The 17757-nt window shown below is 54.7% G+C and overlaps 4 protein-coding genes across 4 annotated transcripts; 1 reads left to right on the forward strand and 3 right to left on the reverse strand.

Annotated features, from left to right (window-relative positions):
• Nucleotides 1-1301: 1301 nt before the first annotated feature.
• Nucleotides 1302-3078, reverse strand: QC762_302290 (uncharacterized protein; the record flags this gene model as incomplete). Its single annotated transcript, XM_062888518.1, has 3 exons — nt 1302-2715; nt 2780-2885; nt 3048-3078. The coding sequence occupies 3 exons, from the start codon at nt 3076-3078 to the stop codon at nt 1302-1304; spliced, it is 1551 nt and encodes a 516-aa protein (XP_062744387.1).
• Nucleotides 3079-3176: 98 nt separating this feature from the next.
• On the reverse strand, nt 3177-6783 carry QC762_302300 (uncharacterized protein; the record flags this gene model as incomplete). Its single annotated transcript, XM_062888519.1, has 3 exons — nt 5154-6783; nt 3298-5031; nt 3177-3242 (listed from the first exon to the last, which is right to left on the reverse strand). The coding sequence occupies exons 1-3, from the start codon at nt 6072-6074 to the stop codon at nt 3177-3179; spliced, it is 2721 nt and encodes a 906-aa protein (XP_062744388.1). The 5' UTR covers nt 6075-6783.
• Nucleotides 6784-8561: 1778 nt separating this feature from the next.
• Nucleotides 8562-10995, reverse strand: LAT1 (pyruvate dehydrogenase complex dihydrolipoamide acetyltransferase component (E2)). The gene is made up of 2 exons (XM_062888520.1): nt 10274-10995; nt 8562-10188 (listed from the first exon to the last, which is right to left on the reverse strand). Exons 1-2 carry the CDS (start codon nt 10583-10585, stop codon nt 9121-9123), a joined length of 1380 nt encoding a protein of 459 aa, XP_062744389.1. The 5' UTR covers nt 10586-10995; the 3' UTR covers nt 8562-9120.
• On the forward strand, nt 10299-17551 carry SEC7 (guanine nucleotide exchange protein for ADP-robosylation factor; the record flags this gene model as incomplete). The annotated part of the gene is made up of 2 exons (XM_062888521.1): nt 10299-13159; nt 13223-17551. The coding sequence occupies exons 1-2, from the start codon at nt 11927-11929 to the stop codon at nt 17549-17551; spliced, it is 5562 nt and encodes a 1853-aa protein (XP_062744390.1). The 5' UTR covers nt 10299-11926.
• Between the last annotated feature and the right edge of the window lie 206 nt (nt 17552-17757).

The raw sequence follows: 17757 nt of genomic DNA on the forward strand, positions 1-17757 counted from the left end.
TTCTGCTTCTTCTTCTGGGGTGTCCACTACTAGCAAATATTCAACTTGAACATTCCGCCAGTCTCAGAGAGAGCCGAACAGACGGAGTATCAAAGGAAAATCCAGGCCTTTAGTCAGACCGGAGATACACTTTGAATAGGTACCCAGGTAGGCACTTCCTTTACCACTACCTGAGCCAGGAGGTGACCTATCAACCACCGAACATTCTCCATATCCAGCAAACCCCCAAGTCCGGTCGCCGGTCAAAACTATCCACAACCTTCCCTGGTTCAACCGCCATCCGATTTCTCCTTCTGACCAGACCTACATAAAACTGAAGTCCTGCCGTCACCTTCCTCTCTAGTCAACGCGCCTTGACCAAACATTGCTCCCACCACCCCACTGGATCTACAGTTCCATGGCAGTGAATGACGTTTTCCCAGAAAATCAAGCACGCTTCAATTGCATGGCGGCTGCGGCGCGCGGAATATGCCATGCCGCCTGCTTCCCCCTGTTCTTTCTGCATTGCACCGCATTGCACATCGCCGTGGCATGCATTCAGACAGCCCGTCGTTCCGGTGAGGGCTGCTGGCTTACATGTAGATCTCCACCACCACAAACCGGGATCAAAGGACCCCGAAAAGGGGGAACACCACTTACACATTGAGTGGTAGTTCATGGAACATGATCACGAGTAAACTTTCGGTCAGACTAAGGGATACACCCCGTCAAACCCTCACCCATGGCGTTAAACAAGCTTCACCCACGTCTCAAACCATGTTTCTACAACTCACACCATGTTTCTACTCTTCTCGGGCCACTAGACAACCCCCCGCCAACAAGCCCTTAAATCACACAGTACCACGTCCCCATACAACACTAGCCCAGATCCTTTACTCCGCTTTACCATCCATCGCCACTGCAACTATCACCGTATCATCATCACCTTCACCGTCGTCTCAACCGTGACCTAACCCTGTTATCAACAAGACTCCACTCGCACATCACAGACATATAAAATTTGATCAGCACAATCTTCCTGCTAGGAACTGAGGTGGATACAACAAGGTTGCGTGAGGAAGATAAGAGAGGGAAAAGAGCTGGCTAGATACAGGAAGAAGACCAAGACCATGGCACCGACCCTGCCTGGCTCAAAGCAACACTGGTTCAACCAGACTGGTAGAGCCCTAACCCTAGGCATGAGAGACCATGACACTTCCCCAACAACATCTTAATCTCGAATTGACATTTCCACTAAAAGATCTCGTGCAAATCCATCCCATTTGGACCCCACCCTCTCTCCCCTTCAATCTATCTACCTCTTAGAACCCCCTAACCCCCGTAAAACACTCAAACCCCGTCTCAGTCCTCACTTCACCAACCGTAACGGTCGTCCTGGCCTCAATCACAACCCCCGGCCCGCCCACAAGCACAACCTTGATGTTGGGACACTCACACGCAACAACCCTCGTAGCCCTCGCCGTCGCAGCAAACACCGTCGCCGTCTGAAAGCCTGTCATCTTGCTAAAGATCGTCTCTGTCTGCGTGCAGCCCCCCGGCGGATCCGCAGAGCGGAACCACGATATGGATGGAAACGGCCTGTAGCCGGTCCATCCTGGGCGGTTCGTTGCTGATGGGAGAACAGCGGTGGGCAGCTCGGGTTCAACTCCGGCTGTTGGTGTTGTTGGGGCGGTATCAATTTCTAGGGTAGGTGAACAAGATGAAACAAACTGAACCGATGCCGGTGGTAGTGGTGCATCGTCCTCGTCATCGTTCAGTAGCTCAGTGTCAATGGTCTTGATTCTGGTGAATCTGATCCTTGTTCGCAACATGGTTGTCGTTCCGGTGGGCTCCTCCATCGTGGTCACCGGCGCGCCGTTGCGGGGAAAGGACAGGACAGGTCCTGTAACGGTGATGAGCGTAGATATGGGGAGGTGGTGGTGGATAGTGGTGACCGAGCAGAGCGCTTTGGTCTCCACGTTCTCGCCCTCGGCTGAGGAGGAGTAAGGGCATTCCACCATCTCTGCAGGAGGTGCTGTGAGGTGGAATCTGTAAATGGACCGAGTGACAGTAAGCTCTAGCGTAGAGGGCGATGATGTGATGGTGGAAGCAGCAACTGAGACCGAAGTTGGTACCACAGGTGCGATTAACCTCGTCGCCGCCACGACTGAGAGTTCTGAATCTGCAGGCGAGATGTTGGAAGTAGCCGTTGAAGTTGATGAATCGAGGCTGCTGGTTGGCAATGCAAGTGAGGAGGTTGGGATTGGCGGTGAAGAGGTGGGTTTTGGCAGCGAGGACGTGGTCGTTGGCACCGACAAGGTTGGCTTCGCTGCAATGGAGGAGCTTTGGGGTGTTGATATGTAACTCAGTATGCTCGGGCTGGTAGATGGCACTGCGGTTGGCCACCACAGTTCTTCACCACCGAGGTACTCGCAAATCTCAGGATACTTGTGTGCATAGGGCCCAGCACACAGCTCCTGAAGCTTCTCCAGGACCTTTGGGACATCTTCCTCTGCCGCTGCCAGCACATCGATTGGATTGGAGTTGACCGTCACAACGGTCCTAATCGGATTCGCGGTCCATGCAGCGAGTTCCTGAACGTCGGGGCCAGTGGTTAGTGGGTAAGATGTCGGTGTCGACAACAAACTGCTGGCAGCGACAGAGGTAGCCGCCACAGTCGAGGCCACCGCGAATATGGCCGTGATCATGGACGTTTCATGAGCGACAAGGCCGTGCCTGGACAGAGAAGAGGTCGGGGGATGGCGACACGCATTGCAGGTTGCGGTATCGTGGTGGACACCCCCTAGTGAACCCCGTATTTACTCGTATATAGAGTGACTCTTGTCCGGAAATCGACATCCTCAAGACGCCACGGCTGTCGTTGACGCCTCCCATACCATCGACCGCTAGGGGAGGTGGACACGAGCTTTTCTGTCGTGGCGTGAGGGATAAAAGCCCGAACCGGACTTCAGTGGCACTTTTACAGCTGGTCGACTGCCCACCGAATGTGTTCTAACGGAATGTATCAGTAATTGCACAAGCCAAAGTTGGATGACCGGAAACCTTACTGGGGCTCTGGTGGAAAAGGACTGCTGGCATGGATCCATCACCACATGGTGGCGTCCTCGTAGCTCTTTAGAGGCGTCGTGATGCGTGGCATGGACAGATAAAAAGGCGCTTTCATCTGGCCGGTCTCATCACGTCCCTATAAAAAAGTCGGCGTTGTGAAAGTTAAAGATGGAGTCGAAGCCTTGATCACAGAGCTGAAAACTCCACGTTAGCAACAGTCCCCTTGACAGTCTTGCATTCACCACTTACCGAGCCTTCGCTATCCAACCCGTAGCTGTAATCCATCTTGGAGTCTTCGAATGGGTTTCTCCCGGGTCCGTATCCACCATTCAATGCAGCCCCGATCATGGAAAGAGGTAGCTTTCCGCCAGCAGCCTCCTGCAGCAGGTGCCAGCACTGGCCCAGCTCATCTGCGATGGAAGCCAGCACCTGCTCCTCCGCCTCAGCATCAGAAGCGCCATTCTGGAGAGCCTGGACCTGACTCCAGAGAGCAGAGTACATGAGATATCCCTTGATATTTGTCTCTCCCATTCGTATACGGCGCACTGTCCACCCAATGGAGTACTTGACAGCGTCGAGCAGATCCTGGCGCGGGGCAGCGCCACTCCCAATGCTAAGGGGACCCGTTGTGCCCAAATCCGCCTCGGAACCCGGCCTTTCGAGCACATGGTCGAGGTTCATACTCTGGCGGAATGACCGGTCCTCCTGCACCTGCCACAACAGCTCCAAACAAATGGTCAAAACAGCGAGCGTGGGGACTGACCGGAATGCCCCATACCCGCAGGTGGACAACCTCGTAAAGTCATCAGTTTCCCGGGCGGTACCCGAGTCCCCAGCCGGTGACCCGGTAGCAAAGGCCCGATACAGTTTCAACGATGTCTCTACACACATCTTGCGTGCAAAGTAGTAGGCTGGATTATGCTGCGCCGACCACAACCATGGGTGATTCAGAGCCAGAAAGAAACGATGCACCATATGCTCGGCCAGTCGAAGCTGAAACAAAGACAGACGCCTCGGGAGGATGCCAGCAGGATCGTACGACTGCTGGAGTGTGGCCGATAGTGCTCGACAGGCGGCGGTGAGTTCCGTGTTCCATTTCAGAGTCTCCTCGTACGTGGCTGGCGCTTTGAAGTGGTTAACATACTGCGCAATCGCCAGTCTAGTCGGAAACGACCGTAGGAGAGCGAGCTGGACTGAAGTTTGTGTAAAGGTCCCCGGAGATCTGGGGTTTGGAGGAGGTTTATCGCCCTCGCACAGCTGGTCGTCGTCGTAATTACTTGGCGGCCGAGTATCATAATCAGACACCGATATCAGGGGCGGACCACCAGAGTCCAAGCTCGACTGCAGCGTCATTTCCAACACGGTCGCCCACAGCCGTCTCCTCATCTCTGCCCGAAACACCGATATGGCAGGCAAGCTATCCGGGTCACGGTGGAGTCCCATGTACATTGCCGTCCGCAACAGAGGCCCCGCGCTGATCCAGGTCAGGTCACACTCGACACCGCATGTCTCTCTGGCAATGTGCAGCAGACACATGGTCTGAAGGCCCGATATGTTCAACCTGGCCTTCTCACAGGGCGAGGCGAGCCAGGCCTGGGCCTCGTATATCCACTGGGCAGCAGATGGTCGGAGAGCAGCCACATCATCCTGGAAGCACGTGCCAATGGCCATACACAACTGAAACTGAGCAATGAAGGCCGGGCTTGCCGCCGTGCGATTTTCCCAGAAGTGGTTGTACTCTCGCCAGAAGCTTGGCTGGTGCAGGATTCGGTAGACGCTTTCAAAGGTTCGGAAATACGCCTCCACCAACCGACGGGCTACGCTTTCATGTGGAACGTCGCTGCCGAGCTGGAAGCCAACATGAGGAGGGACCTTTTGAGATTTAATCACCCTACAGAGATCTTTGCACTTCTTTAAGAGAAAGTAGATGTCCGAGTCTCTGTCCGATTCAATCCTCTTGGCAAGATTGATGATCAGGGGGAACTGCAGCAAAAACATCAGACCAACCAGTCAGCCAACCAGCAAATGTTCACGTCATCGAACCTGGAGTGGAGACAGGACCCCCGGGGAACCAAAGGAACAGAAACAACGGAACAGCTACTCACAAACTTATCCCCATTTGCTAGGCAGGTCTTGGAACCAGAACCCTGCGGACAATGCAGAGGTACGTGTGCATTTTGAGAAGTGTGTTGAGGGCGATCTGGATTCCTGAGGGCCTCGGCGAGTTGTTGCTCAAGTTGTTGGACCCTCTCGGCAAGTGCAGCCGTGCTGTTTCCGAATCCTGATGCCGAGTGGCTGGGGGTCAGTTCAAGGTGCCGAATGGCCGGGGTCGGGGCAGACACGGGCTCTGCCGTCCGGGCTGTTAGGATGGTAGTGGTGGAGGTGGTGGTTGTTGCTGAGCTGCTCCTTGGTCCTGGGTCTCGGTATGATGTTGGGTGGGAGGGAGGACTGAGGGCAGCGACTGTTGCTGTGGTCGTGCTGGTGCTGGTGCTGGTGCTGGTGCTGGTGCTGGTCCTGGTGCTGGTGGTAGAGGCACTGGATGGTGTGGTAGCGGTACCTGCGGCAACGGCTGTGGTGGTGTTGGCGGTGGCGGCACTGGTAGCGACAGGTCCAGGAACAGGCGCAGGGGCTAGTGACACTTCTTTGTACGTGTAACCGGAGTCGGCGGCCAGCCGTTGTTCGGCAGTTGGGGAGTTGTCGGGCTGAGCCGCAGCTGGCGCCGGGGAAAGCCTCCAGAGCCGGGGCTTCGGGCGCCGGGCCTCCTCATACGTGCAATTGACTATTTTGGACTTGAGGCAGCTGGCGCATGGCTCGTTGCGATCACAGCGAATCTTGCGTGTTCGGCACTGGATGCACGAGAGGGCCGGACGGTTGCGCCGTCTGGGCTCGGTGAGCTTCCCGTGTCCGCCACCACCACCACCGCCAGCAGCGAGGGTACCACCAGTGGGCGTGGATGGCGCAGGTCCAGGCGGCGTCGTTGCGGCTTCCCGGTCTCTGTCCGTGTCCACGTCCATGTCCATATCCATCCTGTCAACTAACTGCTCGGCGTGGAGCCCGCACAAATGCGCGTAGGTAACCTGGAAGGTAGATGGGAGGTGAGATGTCAGAAAGTTGTTCGGTTAGGGAGCACCTCAAGACAGGACAGGACCTATGTCAGGTTGGTATCGGTCGTCGGCGTTGGTGCCCTGTGTCGGGGTTGAGGAAGAATGGGAACCGAGCGGGCGGTTTGCCGAGGGAATGACACCAAAGCCAAAAGAAACAAAACGGTAAAAATGATCGAGGTGGACTGGACAGGACAAGACAAGACAAGACAGGACAGGACAGGACAGGACTGGGCAGAAGCAAGAGGATCCTCGACAAGCAAGCAACACGCTCGCCCCGGCCCTTCGAAACCTCAATGAGCCTCACAGGGTCAAGCACAGGTAGAAAACTCACGGGCATGCGACTGGCAGTGGGCAGGTCCGAGGTTTTTCGTCGCAAAGAGCCTGGCTTGGCTGCACTCCCACGCCCACGAGGATGGACTGCGTCAGATCGGCATCTCGGACAGAATGCGGGGGGCTGGAGCTAATCACCGATACTTGCCTGTTATGGGCTAACGTCGGGCACGAAATTCCGGGTATTGGGAGGGGGGAAAGGCGCCATTCTTTTACTCTCTTTCCTTCAAAGGTACGGATACTCCGCGCGTGCGATATTACCCAGCTTCTCCGGACCTAGCACCCAGCCCTGCCGTTGGAATGTACCAGGTAGGTAGGTAAGGCATGTAAGTACCTGCATGGCCGGCCAGTTGCACCCTGACTGCCTGACCTGAGCCACCTGCTTACAAACTTTAAACTTGTCAGCGGGAGCACGTTCTGTCCGTTTCCCTAGAAGACGCTTTCTTTTGCTTCCATGTGATTGGAGACCGAGCTTGTCCCTTTCCCGAGCACACGGAAACACCCGCCATCGCGCCCCCCAAACCGGTAAAACGGGGGGCTCGTCCACTGCCAAGAGTCCCTTGAATTCCTGCAAATCCCCAGTTTCCAGTGGGGCCATTTATCTCCGTTGCCGACCGGTTGGGTAGCACGGGAACAGGGGATCCGAGCCGAAGCCCAGTATCGGCTCGACGGCTGAGAGTTTGTCGTTTTTCTCTCTGAAAGACACATGTAGGTAACGGCCTCCGAACCACGACGAAGAGATTTCCGCCCTGCTCACATCAGCAGGGCAGCCACACACTCACTCGACACACCGCCATGCCCATCATGGAACTCCACGGTCTATCGTCTGTATCGATATGCACATAGCTGTACAAAGCAGGCACAGCACCACTTGATAATCCTCACCCGTCTCTTCTACTCAGATTCCAGCTACCTTATATTACAACCCAACCGATACCATCCAATCTCATATTCAAACGACCTTGTTGATATTTGCTGGCAGCAAGTGAGGGAATTCCGGCATCGCAACCACCCAGCGCAGCAGTTCCCCACCTGTCACATCCTGGACATCCGGAGCTACTTTGCACATACCGGCCGGAAATGTATACTTACCGTCCAGAGACTTATTCATTTCATCATGCCAGCTACAAACCCCAAAATATCCTCTCTCCTTCTCACACAATCCCACCCGACATACCTACTACCTAGCATGAGGACTAGGTAGATACAATCATTCTAACCAACAACCCCCCTCCCGTATACACCCTCCCCCTCCCCCCAAAAGGCACATAATCCCATCCACCGGCACCATCGGACTCTCCAGTGGGGAAATCTTAACCCGTCTGCAAGAAAATAGATAAACACACTCACTCCCACCCCGGGACGCGCGGGAGTTTTGTCCATGTCACACACACCCATCCACCAGTCGGCTCGCCCGATTTCCTTATTGTCATCAGCCCCCCCCCAAAAAAAATGTTATCTCCGCCCCGGCCGGTACCCCCCAGCCAAATGCAAAACGTACCTTGCAAATGGCCGGTCGGATACGGGTCAATGGCATAGTGTATATGTGAGAGAGATCCGGTGGATCCGCTGGTCGGATCTTATGGGTTGGGGGTCTTTTTTTTGTTGGTCAGTGTATGCGGAAGTGTAAGCTTGGTAGATCTGGTACTGTAAGAAAAATGCCGCCAAGAAAAGGTCAAGCTTTTGCCTAGATGGTTGATGGTTGCTTGGTGGTGTTTAGTCAGGGACTTAGGTTAATCATCGTCTCCATGATGGTCCTGTTCGGAATGATGAGGTTGGTTGGTTGATTATATCTAGATAGGACGGCACCGTTTGATAGCAGTGATGGTGATGATATATCACGGCAGGGGTGACCAAACTGGGTTCATCTGGCGGGGAGTGACTGCAGCTTGGAATGCTGTACTGCATCTCCCTTCATATGAACTGACAGTGTAAATGAAGACCATCTGAAGGTGAATATATCTGAACGGCAGGAAATGCACACATTCTGCCTGAAATGGTCTGCAAGTAGACAGATTAACGCTACCAACACCAATGGGTGAAACTCCTCAAGTGAACTACAGCAATAGAGCAAACTGGCACGAGGGGAGAATGTTCAGATATGTATGCATTGGTACTCTAATAACAGTAAAGAAACATGCCAACGGGCTAGAAACAGTATGGGCTGGCAGATTGCTCCAAACAGTGCTCACGTTCCTGTGTTTTTATATGCTTCCTCCTCTGGTATTTGGTGTGTTGTGAGGTTGGTGCTGTCCTGGGCTTTGCTTCATGACATATTTCGAGCAGCGGCCAAACTCCATGCTCGATTAAACAACCTCTACGCAATTATGGTAGACCAATGTACATAAAACGATAAAAAAAGACCTGTATTCCCGACACCGAGACGAAGCAAGCATCGCCCTTCGGTATTCATTATACACGTGTTGGCCGAAGGTATCCGGGAGACTCTAACCAGTTGACCTTGACCACCGGTGGACGAATATGCACCCACTACCGTGCTCCTGATGCCAGCTCCAGAGTGCCCCTTTTCCCTCCCCGACCCGCCCAATGTTTCGTATCCTTCTTCTATAAGCTGCGCCTGTCCGATTCTGTTTTTCATCCGAATGTCATTTCACCGCCACCGACCGTTTCACCCGAGTTAAAGAAGAAGCTCAAGAGGGTTCTCAATGACCTTCTTGAACTCGCGCATCCACTCGGCACCGACGGCACCGTCAACGACCTTGTGGTCGAAGCTGCCAGTGACGACGATCCGCTCCTCCCACTCGACGCCCGTGGTGCCATCCTCATTCTCGACTGGGACGGCAACTTTCTGGGTGCTGCCGACAGCAAGGATGGCAGCCTGAGGGGGGTTGATGATAGCGGTGAAACGTTCGACAGCGGCGTTCATGCCCATGTTGGAGATGGTGATGGTGCCGCCCTGGTACTCCTCGGGCTTGAGCTTGTTATCACGAGCCTTCTTGGCAAGCTCCTTGACGGAAGCCGAGATGGTCTCCAGACCCTTAGACTCGACGTTGGTGACGATGGGGGTGATCAGGCCGGTGGGGGTGGCGACGGCGACGGAAACGTCGACGTTGTTGAACTGGCGAATGACGCCATCACGCCACGAGCTGTTGACGGCGGGGACCTTCTTGGAGGCAACGGCAATGGCCTTGATCAAGAAGTCATTGACGGAAAGCTTGTACCGGCCCTCGGCGGAGCTGTTGAGAGCCTGGCGGAGTTTGAGGAGCTTGCCGACGGAGAGGCTGGAAGAGACAAAGTAGTGGGGGTTGTCAACAATAGAGGACTGGAGACGCGAAGCGATGGACTTGCGCATGCCGCTGATAGGGGTGTCCTGGTAAGAGGCAGCAGACGCAGCACCGGCGGCGGCAGGGGAGGACTGGGCCTTCTTGACATCCTCCTCGGTGATCTTGCCACCCGGGCCAGTACCCTTGAGGCCCTTGATCGAGATACCATTCTCAATAGCAAGCCTCTTGGCGGCGGCAGAGATGTTGGGCTCGCGATCGAGGGCAGGCTCGAGCCTGCCGCTGGGTCCGGTCGATTCGGGCTCGGGGGCCGGAGTGGGCGCCGGGGTAGGGGCGGAAGACTCGGACTCGGACTTCTGCTCCTTCTTGGGAGCCGGGGCCGAAGCATCACCACCGGCATCCTCGAGCGAGAAGCTCTCAAAGGCACTGATGTCGGTTCCCTCGTCGACCAAGATGGCAATTGGCTGTGGGTGGGGAGCATGAGTTAGTCGTCATGTGTCAAGTGGATTCGGGATTCGGGACGGTGGGGAATGACGAGATATAGCTTACATTGCCAACAGCGACATCCTTCGCGCCCGTGTCCTTGAGGACCTTGGCCAAAACACCCTCCTCCTGGAACTCAAAGTCCATCTGGGCCTTGTCGGTCTCGATCTCGACGAGGACCTCGCCGGGGGCGATGCTGTCACCGGGCTTCTTGTTCCAGGCGCCGATATTTCCCGCCGTCATGGTAGGAGATAAGGCGGGCATCTTGACAACGGTGTGCGGGGGGTACGAAGCGTACCATCTTGTCAGGCTGGGGAGGGCGATGCGGGCAAGGCGGACATGCTGAACAGCTTGCCTTCTGAGGACGGGAACAAGCATCTTGAACGTGTGGCTGTGGAAGAAAAAGGCGGGAAAAAAAAAGGTTGGGGCAGCAGCGAGCTGAGGGATAACCAGGTAGGGACCCTATGCGCCTAACAGAGGGGCAGAAAAGTCGACGTCGTCTCGCGGAGGGGAGGGGGCGTCGCGGCGGGGGGTGGGAGTCAATTGATGCCGGGCGGAAGGCAGATCAGAGCGAGATGAGATGGAGGAGATGGGAGGTGAAATCCGGACCCGGATCGGACGTTGATGATGGTGGTGGTGATGCACAAGCTGGGGCCAGTTTTTTTACGTGGGATTTCCTCAACTTCGTTGGGAAGCTTAGCTCGCGCGTTCACCAAAACGGGACGGGCTGTCTGGGCGGACCCGCATGTCAGTCAGCAGTCAATCGCACTAGGCCTTTTTGGTCCACGGGGGTCCGATAAACGCCACGCATTGGCACAGCATTCGCGAGATTCAGAGCATTGTTTGACATCTTTTTTTTCCCGCAACCTAAACAGCTCAACAACCCTCGGGGAGTTCTCGGTCAGAATTAGACAGCTTGACCTTGTTTACTTTTTAATGGGGGTTTCCAGACATATATAGAGCCCAACATCCACCCATTTCCATTTGATCATATCGGACACTTGAATCTCACTTGACCCCGATCATCAGCCACACTTTATCTCCGTGAGTCTCGGTTGAGTCGGGATTCCATCTCCAGCTTCACAGTCGGGTGGGGTGCCGCTGGAATCTCCTTGTTCGATGAGGTGAACAGTGGATATCTGCTGCAAAAGGCTGCTGGGAGGCCCTGGGCGCGACAAGGCCACAGAGAAGTGCACGGGGCAAGCTGCTCACCAGCTGGCGGTGCGGCGCCGTCCGCTTCCTGAGCCTTGGGCTGGTGTCGCAGGGGACGGGAGGCAGCTCCACATGCTGCGCGATGGTTTGCTGTCATCTTTTGCCTACAGTCCACCTTCTACACAGTAAGGGACGGAGAGTAACAGCATACCGGTACCTGGGACCTAGCAGCAAAGCATACGCAACGCTCGCAGGCAGCACTTCCAACTTTAATAAGCTACTATCCATACTCTTCTTCCGCCAGAATCAAATTGCATTGTCCAACTCGTCTGAAGATCTCGCTGAGCGAACCTGAAGCCTTCAATCCCACCAAATCTCAAGGGCCGCGTCCCCCTCCCCCGTGACAAAGACGACATTGAAACCAACGGCTGCATCCGCACTTATTCACCCCGAAAAAAGTATCTGGCTTCGTCGATAAACAACCTCGAACCCTCCCTCGGCCGATTCCCATGCGCTAGCAGCCCTCTGCGAATGGGCATCGTCTCCTAGAGCTACGCCCAACGCGCCATGAGCTCTTTCGCATTTGTGGTGTCCGCCTTGGACAGAATCGCCCAACATGCCGGCCGCAACAAGCAACTGACCGATCTTGCCGAAAAGGCACTTGCTGCCCTCAAAGAGAACGACCAGGACCTCCCGGACCCCGAAGTTGTCTTTGCGCCCCTGCAACTGGCCACCAAAACAGGCACCGTCCCTCTCACGACAACCGCGCTCGACTGCATTGGCAAGCTCATCTCGTATTCCTACTTCACAGCGCCCTCCGCCCGCGCCCCATCACAAGATGGCTCCGAACAGGCGCCGCTCATTGAGCGTGCCATTGATACAATCTGCGATTGCTTCCAGGGAGAGGGAACCCCGGGCGAGATCCAGGTGCAGATTGTCAAGTCTCTACTTGCGGCGGTGCTCAATGACAAGATCATTGTGCACGGCGCAGGGCTGTTGAAGGCGGTGCGACAGGTCTACAACATCTTCTTGCTCTCCAGGATTACCTCCAACCAGCAAATTGCCCAGGGGACGCTCACGCAGATGGTTGGCACTGTCTTTGAGAGAGTCAAGACCCGGATACACATGAGAGAGGCACGGGCGCAACTGGGGCAAAAGCCCAGCCACAGCAGCCTGACCATTGATCGATCAGACGACCAGGATACACAGACGGAGAAGGGCGATAACGATGAGGGAGCCACACCGCTGGACGAAAAGAGCGAGGCTGGCGCGAAGCTCACGCTCAAGGATCTTGAACACCGCAAGAGTTTCGACGACTCTCACATGGGCGACGGGCCTACCATGGTGTCCCAGGTCAAGCCGGCAAAGAAATCAACACGATCAGTTTCGGAGCAGAGTTTGGCAGAGGCGGCGCACGAGGACACGCCCGAGGCGCTGGATGCCGAGGACGAGGCCTACATCAGGGATGCCTACCTCATCTTCCGATCCTTCTGCAACCTGTCCACCAAGGTCCTGACCCCAGAACAGCTCTACGACATGCGCGGCCAAGGAATGCGCTCCAAACTGATCTCTCTCCATATTGTTCACACGTTGCTGAATAACAACATCGGCGTCTTTACCTCTCCGTTCTGCACCATCACCAACACAAAGAGCAACGAGCCCACGAGCTTCTTACAGGCCATTAAATACTACCTATGTCTCAGCATCACCCGCAACGGCGCAAGCTCTGTGGATAGGGTGTTTGATGTGTGCTGTGAGATTTTCTGGCTCATGATCAAGTACCTCCGAGCTCCCTTCAAGGTTAGTACCCTGCCTATACCAACCTCCTCTGCTGTGCAACTCTGACCTGGTATTCGGCTGTAGAAAGAGATTGAGGTATTCCTTAATGAAATTTATCTTGCTCTCCTGGCCCGGAAGAACGCCCCTCTTTCTCAAAAGCTCGCCTTTGTTGGCATCCTGAGGAGGTTGTGTGATGACCCTCGGGCCTTGGTGGAAATGTATCTCAACTATGACTGTGACAGGAATGTGGACAACATTCTCCAAAGGATAGTGGAGGACCTGTCCAAGTTCGCAACAGCCACGATACCGATAACGCCGATGCAAGAACAGCAATATGAGGACAGCCATGCTAAGAACGGGGCTGGCGAGTGGCAGCTCAAGAGTGTCTTACCCCCTCCCCTTACTGCCGCCATGATCACAAACCCACACGATACGGATGGCGATGTTCCCAAGGAATATGCGATCAAGCGAGTGGCCATTGACTCGTTGGTTGAAACGTTGCGGTCACTGCTTCATTGGTCAGAGCCTGGCCGACCTGAGCTCAATGGTGGCGGTGGGGAGGTAGAAAGAAGAGCGTCCAGCGATGAGATCAGGGAATCGATTGATCCTTCCATGAGCGAGAACGTACCCCGCATCGACACACCAATCCCGCCATCGACCCCGGTGATTGACGACGACCCAGACCAGCTGGAGAAGGAAAAGGCAAGAAAGACTGCGTTGAGCAACGCCATCAAGATCTTCAATTATAAGCCCAAAAATGGCATCAAGCTTCTGCTCAGGGATGGCTTCATTCCAAGCGACAAGCCTGAAGACATCGCCCAGTTCTTGCTGCGCGAGGATAGGCTGGACAAGGCGCAAATCGGAGAATACCTGGGAGAAGGCGACCAAAAGAACATCGATATCATGCACGCCTTTGTTGACCTGATGGATTTCCGAAAGAAGCGCTTCGTCGAGGCTCTGAGGGAGTTTTTGCAGTCTTTCCGTCTGCCTGGTGAAGCCCAGAAGATTGATCGCTTCATGTTGAAGTTTGCCAACAGATACATGACCGGCAACCCCAATGCTTTTGCCAACGCCGACACTCCTTACGTGCTTGCTTACTCGGTCATCATGCTAAATACCGATTTGCACAGCTCCCAAGTCGTCAGGCGGATGACCAAGGCTGACTTTATCAAAAACAATCGGGGTATCAACGACAATGCTGATTTGCCGGACGAGTATCTCTTGGGCATCTACGACGACATCCAAAGCAACGAGATCGTTTTGAAGAGTGAGCGAGAAGCCGCAGCCCTTGCAGGTACTCTTCCTGCGCAGTCGACCGGTATCGCGGCTGGATTCGGCCAGGCCTTCTCGAATGTTGGGAGAGACCTGCAGCGCGAGGCGTACGTCCAGCAGTCGGAGGAGATTGCGCTGCGCTCAGAACAGCTGTTCAGGGACCTCTACCGCAGCCAGCGGAAGAATGCCTCCAAGGCTGGCACAAAGTTCATCCCAGCAACGTCTTTCAAGCATGTTGGGCCAATCTTTGATGTCACTTGGATGTCCTTCTTCTCTGCTCTTTCCGGCTTGATGCAGGGGACACACAATCTTACTGTCAACAAGCTGTGCTTGGAAGGCATGAAGCTGGCCACCAGGATCGCTTGTTTCTTTGATCTGGCCACTCCCCGGGAGGCCTTCATCTCGGTGCTCAAGAATATCGCCAATCTCAACAATCCACAAGAGATGCAGGCCAAGAACGTTGAGGCTCTCAAGGTCATCTTGGAGCTTGGCCAGACAGAAGGAAACCGGCTCAGGGAGTCCTGGAAGGATGTTCTGCTCTGTATCAGCCAACTTGATCGGCTGCAGCTCATCTCTGGTGGCGTGGACGAAAGTGCTGTTCCAGACGTTTCCAAGGCACGATTTGTCCCACAACCAGCTGGACGACCAGACACGGCCGACTCTCGAAAGTCTACATCCTCTTCCAAGAAGAACAGGCCACGAGCCCACACCGGCCCACAAGGAGTATCGCTCGAGATTGCACTCGAAAGCCGATCTGATGAGGTGATCAAGAGCGTCGACAGGATATTTACAAACAGCGCCAACCTGTCGAGAGAAGCCATCGTTCACTTTGCCCGCGCCTTGACCGAAGTCAGCTGGGATGAGATCAGAGTGTCTGGGTCAAATGAGTCTCCTCGCACTTACAGTCTGCAAAAGATTGTAGAGATTAGTTCTTACAACATGACGCGTGTCAGGTTTGAGTGGACTCACATTTGGGACGTTCTTGGTGAACACTTCAACCGAGTAGGATGCCACGCCAACTACACGATTGTCGTTTTTGCCCTGGATGCTCTCCGTCAGCTTTCGATGCGTTTCATGGATATCGAGGAACTTGCTGGTTTCAAGTTCCAAAAAGACTTCCTCAAGCCCTTTGAGCACGTCATGTCCAACTCAAGCGACAACAGAGTCAAGGACATGATCCTTCACTGCCTGGTTCAAATGATCCAAGCTCGGGGAGAGAACATCCGCTCCGGTTGGAGGACGATGTTTGGGGTCTTTACCGTGGCCGCAAGGGACCCATCAGAGAACATTGTCAACCTCGCCTACGAGCATGTCATTCAGGTCTATAAGACCAGGTTTGGCGTCATCATTTCTCAGGGCGCCTTCACCGATCTTATTGTATGCTTGACGGAATTCTCCAAGAACATGAAGTTCCAGAAGAAGAGTCTCCAGGCTATGGAGACGCTCAAGTCAATCATTCCGGCCATGCTCAGGGCGCCTGAATGCCCGCTCTCTCACAGGACTAAGAAGGTCGAGTCCGATGCTTTGGTCATGGAACAGCAGAGAGGCACCTCGGTCGAGGAAGGGTTCTGGTTCCCGGTCCTGTTTGCTTTCCATGATGTCTTGATGACAGGTGAAGACCTCGAGGTCCGGTCCAATGCATTGAACTACTTTTTTGAATCGCTTCTGCGGTATGGTGGGGACTTCCCCTCGGAGTTTTGGGATATTCTTTGGAGACAGCAGCTTTATCCCATTTTTATGGTTCTCCGCTCGAGGCCAGAGATGACCAATGCGCTCAACCACGAGGAGCTGTCGGTGTGGCTCTCAACAACCATGATCCAAGCCCTTCGCAACATGATCACGCTCTTCACTCACTACTTTGACGCCCTCGAGTACATGTTGGACCGGTTTTTGGAGCTCCTGGCTCTCTGCATTTGCCAGGAGAACGACACCATTGCTCGAATTGGCAGCAACTGTCTGCAGCAGCTCATTCTCCAGAACGTCACCAAGTTCACTCCCGAGCACTGGTCCAAGATCGTCGGTGCCTTTTGCGAGCTGTTTGAGAGGACGACAGCATACCAGCTCTTTTCCGCCACCACCATCAACTCAACCGCTTCGTTGTCGCCCCCTCCCAACGGGCTGGACTTTGGTGCTGCCCTGAGCCCAACTTCGGAGGTTCACCCAGTCGACGAGAAGTCTCTCAAGATCAACGGCACAGAGTCCAACGGCCACGTTTCCGACACCGAAGTGCCACCCATCGTGGTGGAAAGCAGCCCAGAAACAGACGCCTCACCCGCCTCCGCCAACCCCTCGGCCATGGCAGCCACCCCAATCACCCCCCAACTGGAAGAATTCAAGCCCACCAACACGCTCCAGCAGCAGCCGGTAGTCGTCACAGCCGCCCGGCGCAAGTTTTTTAACCGTATCATCTCCCGCTGCGTCCTCCAGCTCCTCATGATTGAAACGGTCAACGAGCTCTTCTCCAACGACGCCGTCTACGCGCAGATTCCCTCCGCCGAACTCTTGCGCCTGATGGCCCTCCTCAAGAAATCTTTCCTCTTCGCCAAGCGCTTCAACGCGGATAAGGAGCTGCGGATGAGGCTCTGGAGGGAAGGGTTCATGAAGCAGCCTCCCAACCTGCTCAAGCAAGAATCCGGCAGCGCGGCAACGTACGTCGCGATTTTGTTTAGGATGTTTGGGGACAAGTCGCCTCAGCGACAGGACAGCAAGGGGGATGTGGAGGCTGCGCTTGTGCCGCTTTGCCAGGATATTATACGGGGGTATATCACGCTGGATGAGGAGTCTCAGCACAGGAACATTGTGGCGTGGAGGCCGGTGGTGGTGGATGTGCTGGAGGGGTTTGCCGGGTTCCCGGAGAAGAGTTTCAGGGAGCATATCAAGAACTTTTACCCCTTGGTTGTGGAGTTGTTGGGGAAGGAGTTGGGGAGTGAACTGAGGGGGGCGTTGCTTGGGGTTTTGAGACGGGTGGGGGAGGTTGGGTTGGGGATTGAGAATATGGGGCTTTGTACTGCTGGGTTGAATGGGGAGGGTGGGCAAGTGGGGGGACACCATGGGAGGAGTCATAGTGTTTTTAGTGTGCAGGCTGGTCATCAGGGGGATGGGGGGGAGGATCCGTCTAGTAGGTTTATGGGACGGGGGTGAGGTGTTTGTAATGAGAGGTTAGGTGATCAAAAAAGATGTTCTTGATAGGGGTGGTTTCAGTATAGATTCCAGAGCACAAGCTTTAGCTTTTGGGTGGTGGGATTTACAAAGACGTTTCATTTCTTTTATTTTATTTTTGGCTTTCTTTTTTTTCTAGCATAGGATGTGTGTGTGTATTACATATATTTTACTTGCCGTTTCACATT

Source organism: Podospora pseudocomata, chromosome 3 (genome assembly GCF_035222375.1).
Source record: "Podospora pseudocomata strain CBS 415.72m chromosome 3, whole genome shotgun sequence".
Lineage (NCBI taxonomy): Eukaryota > Fungi > Ascomycota > Sordariomycetes > Sordariales > Podosporaceae > Podospora > Podospora pseudocomata.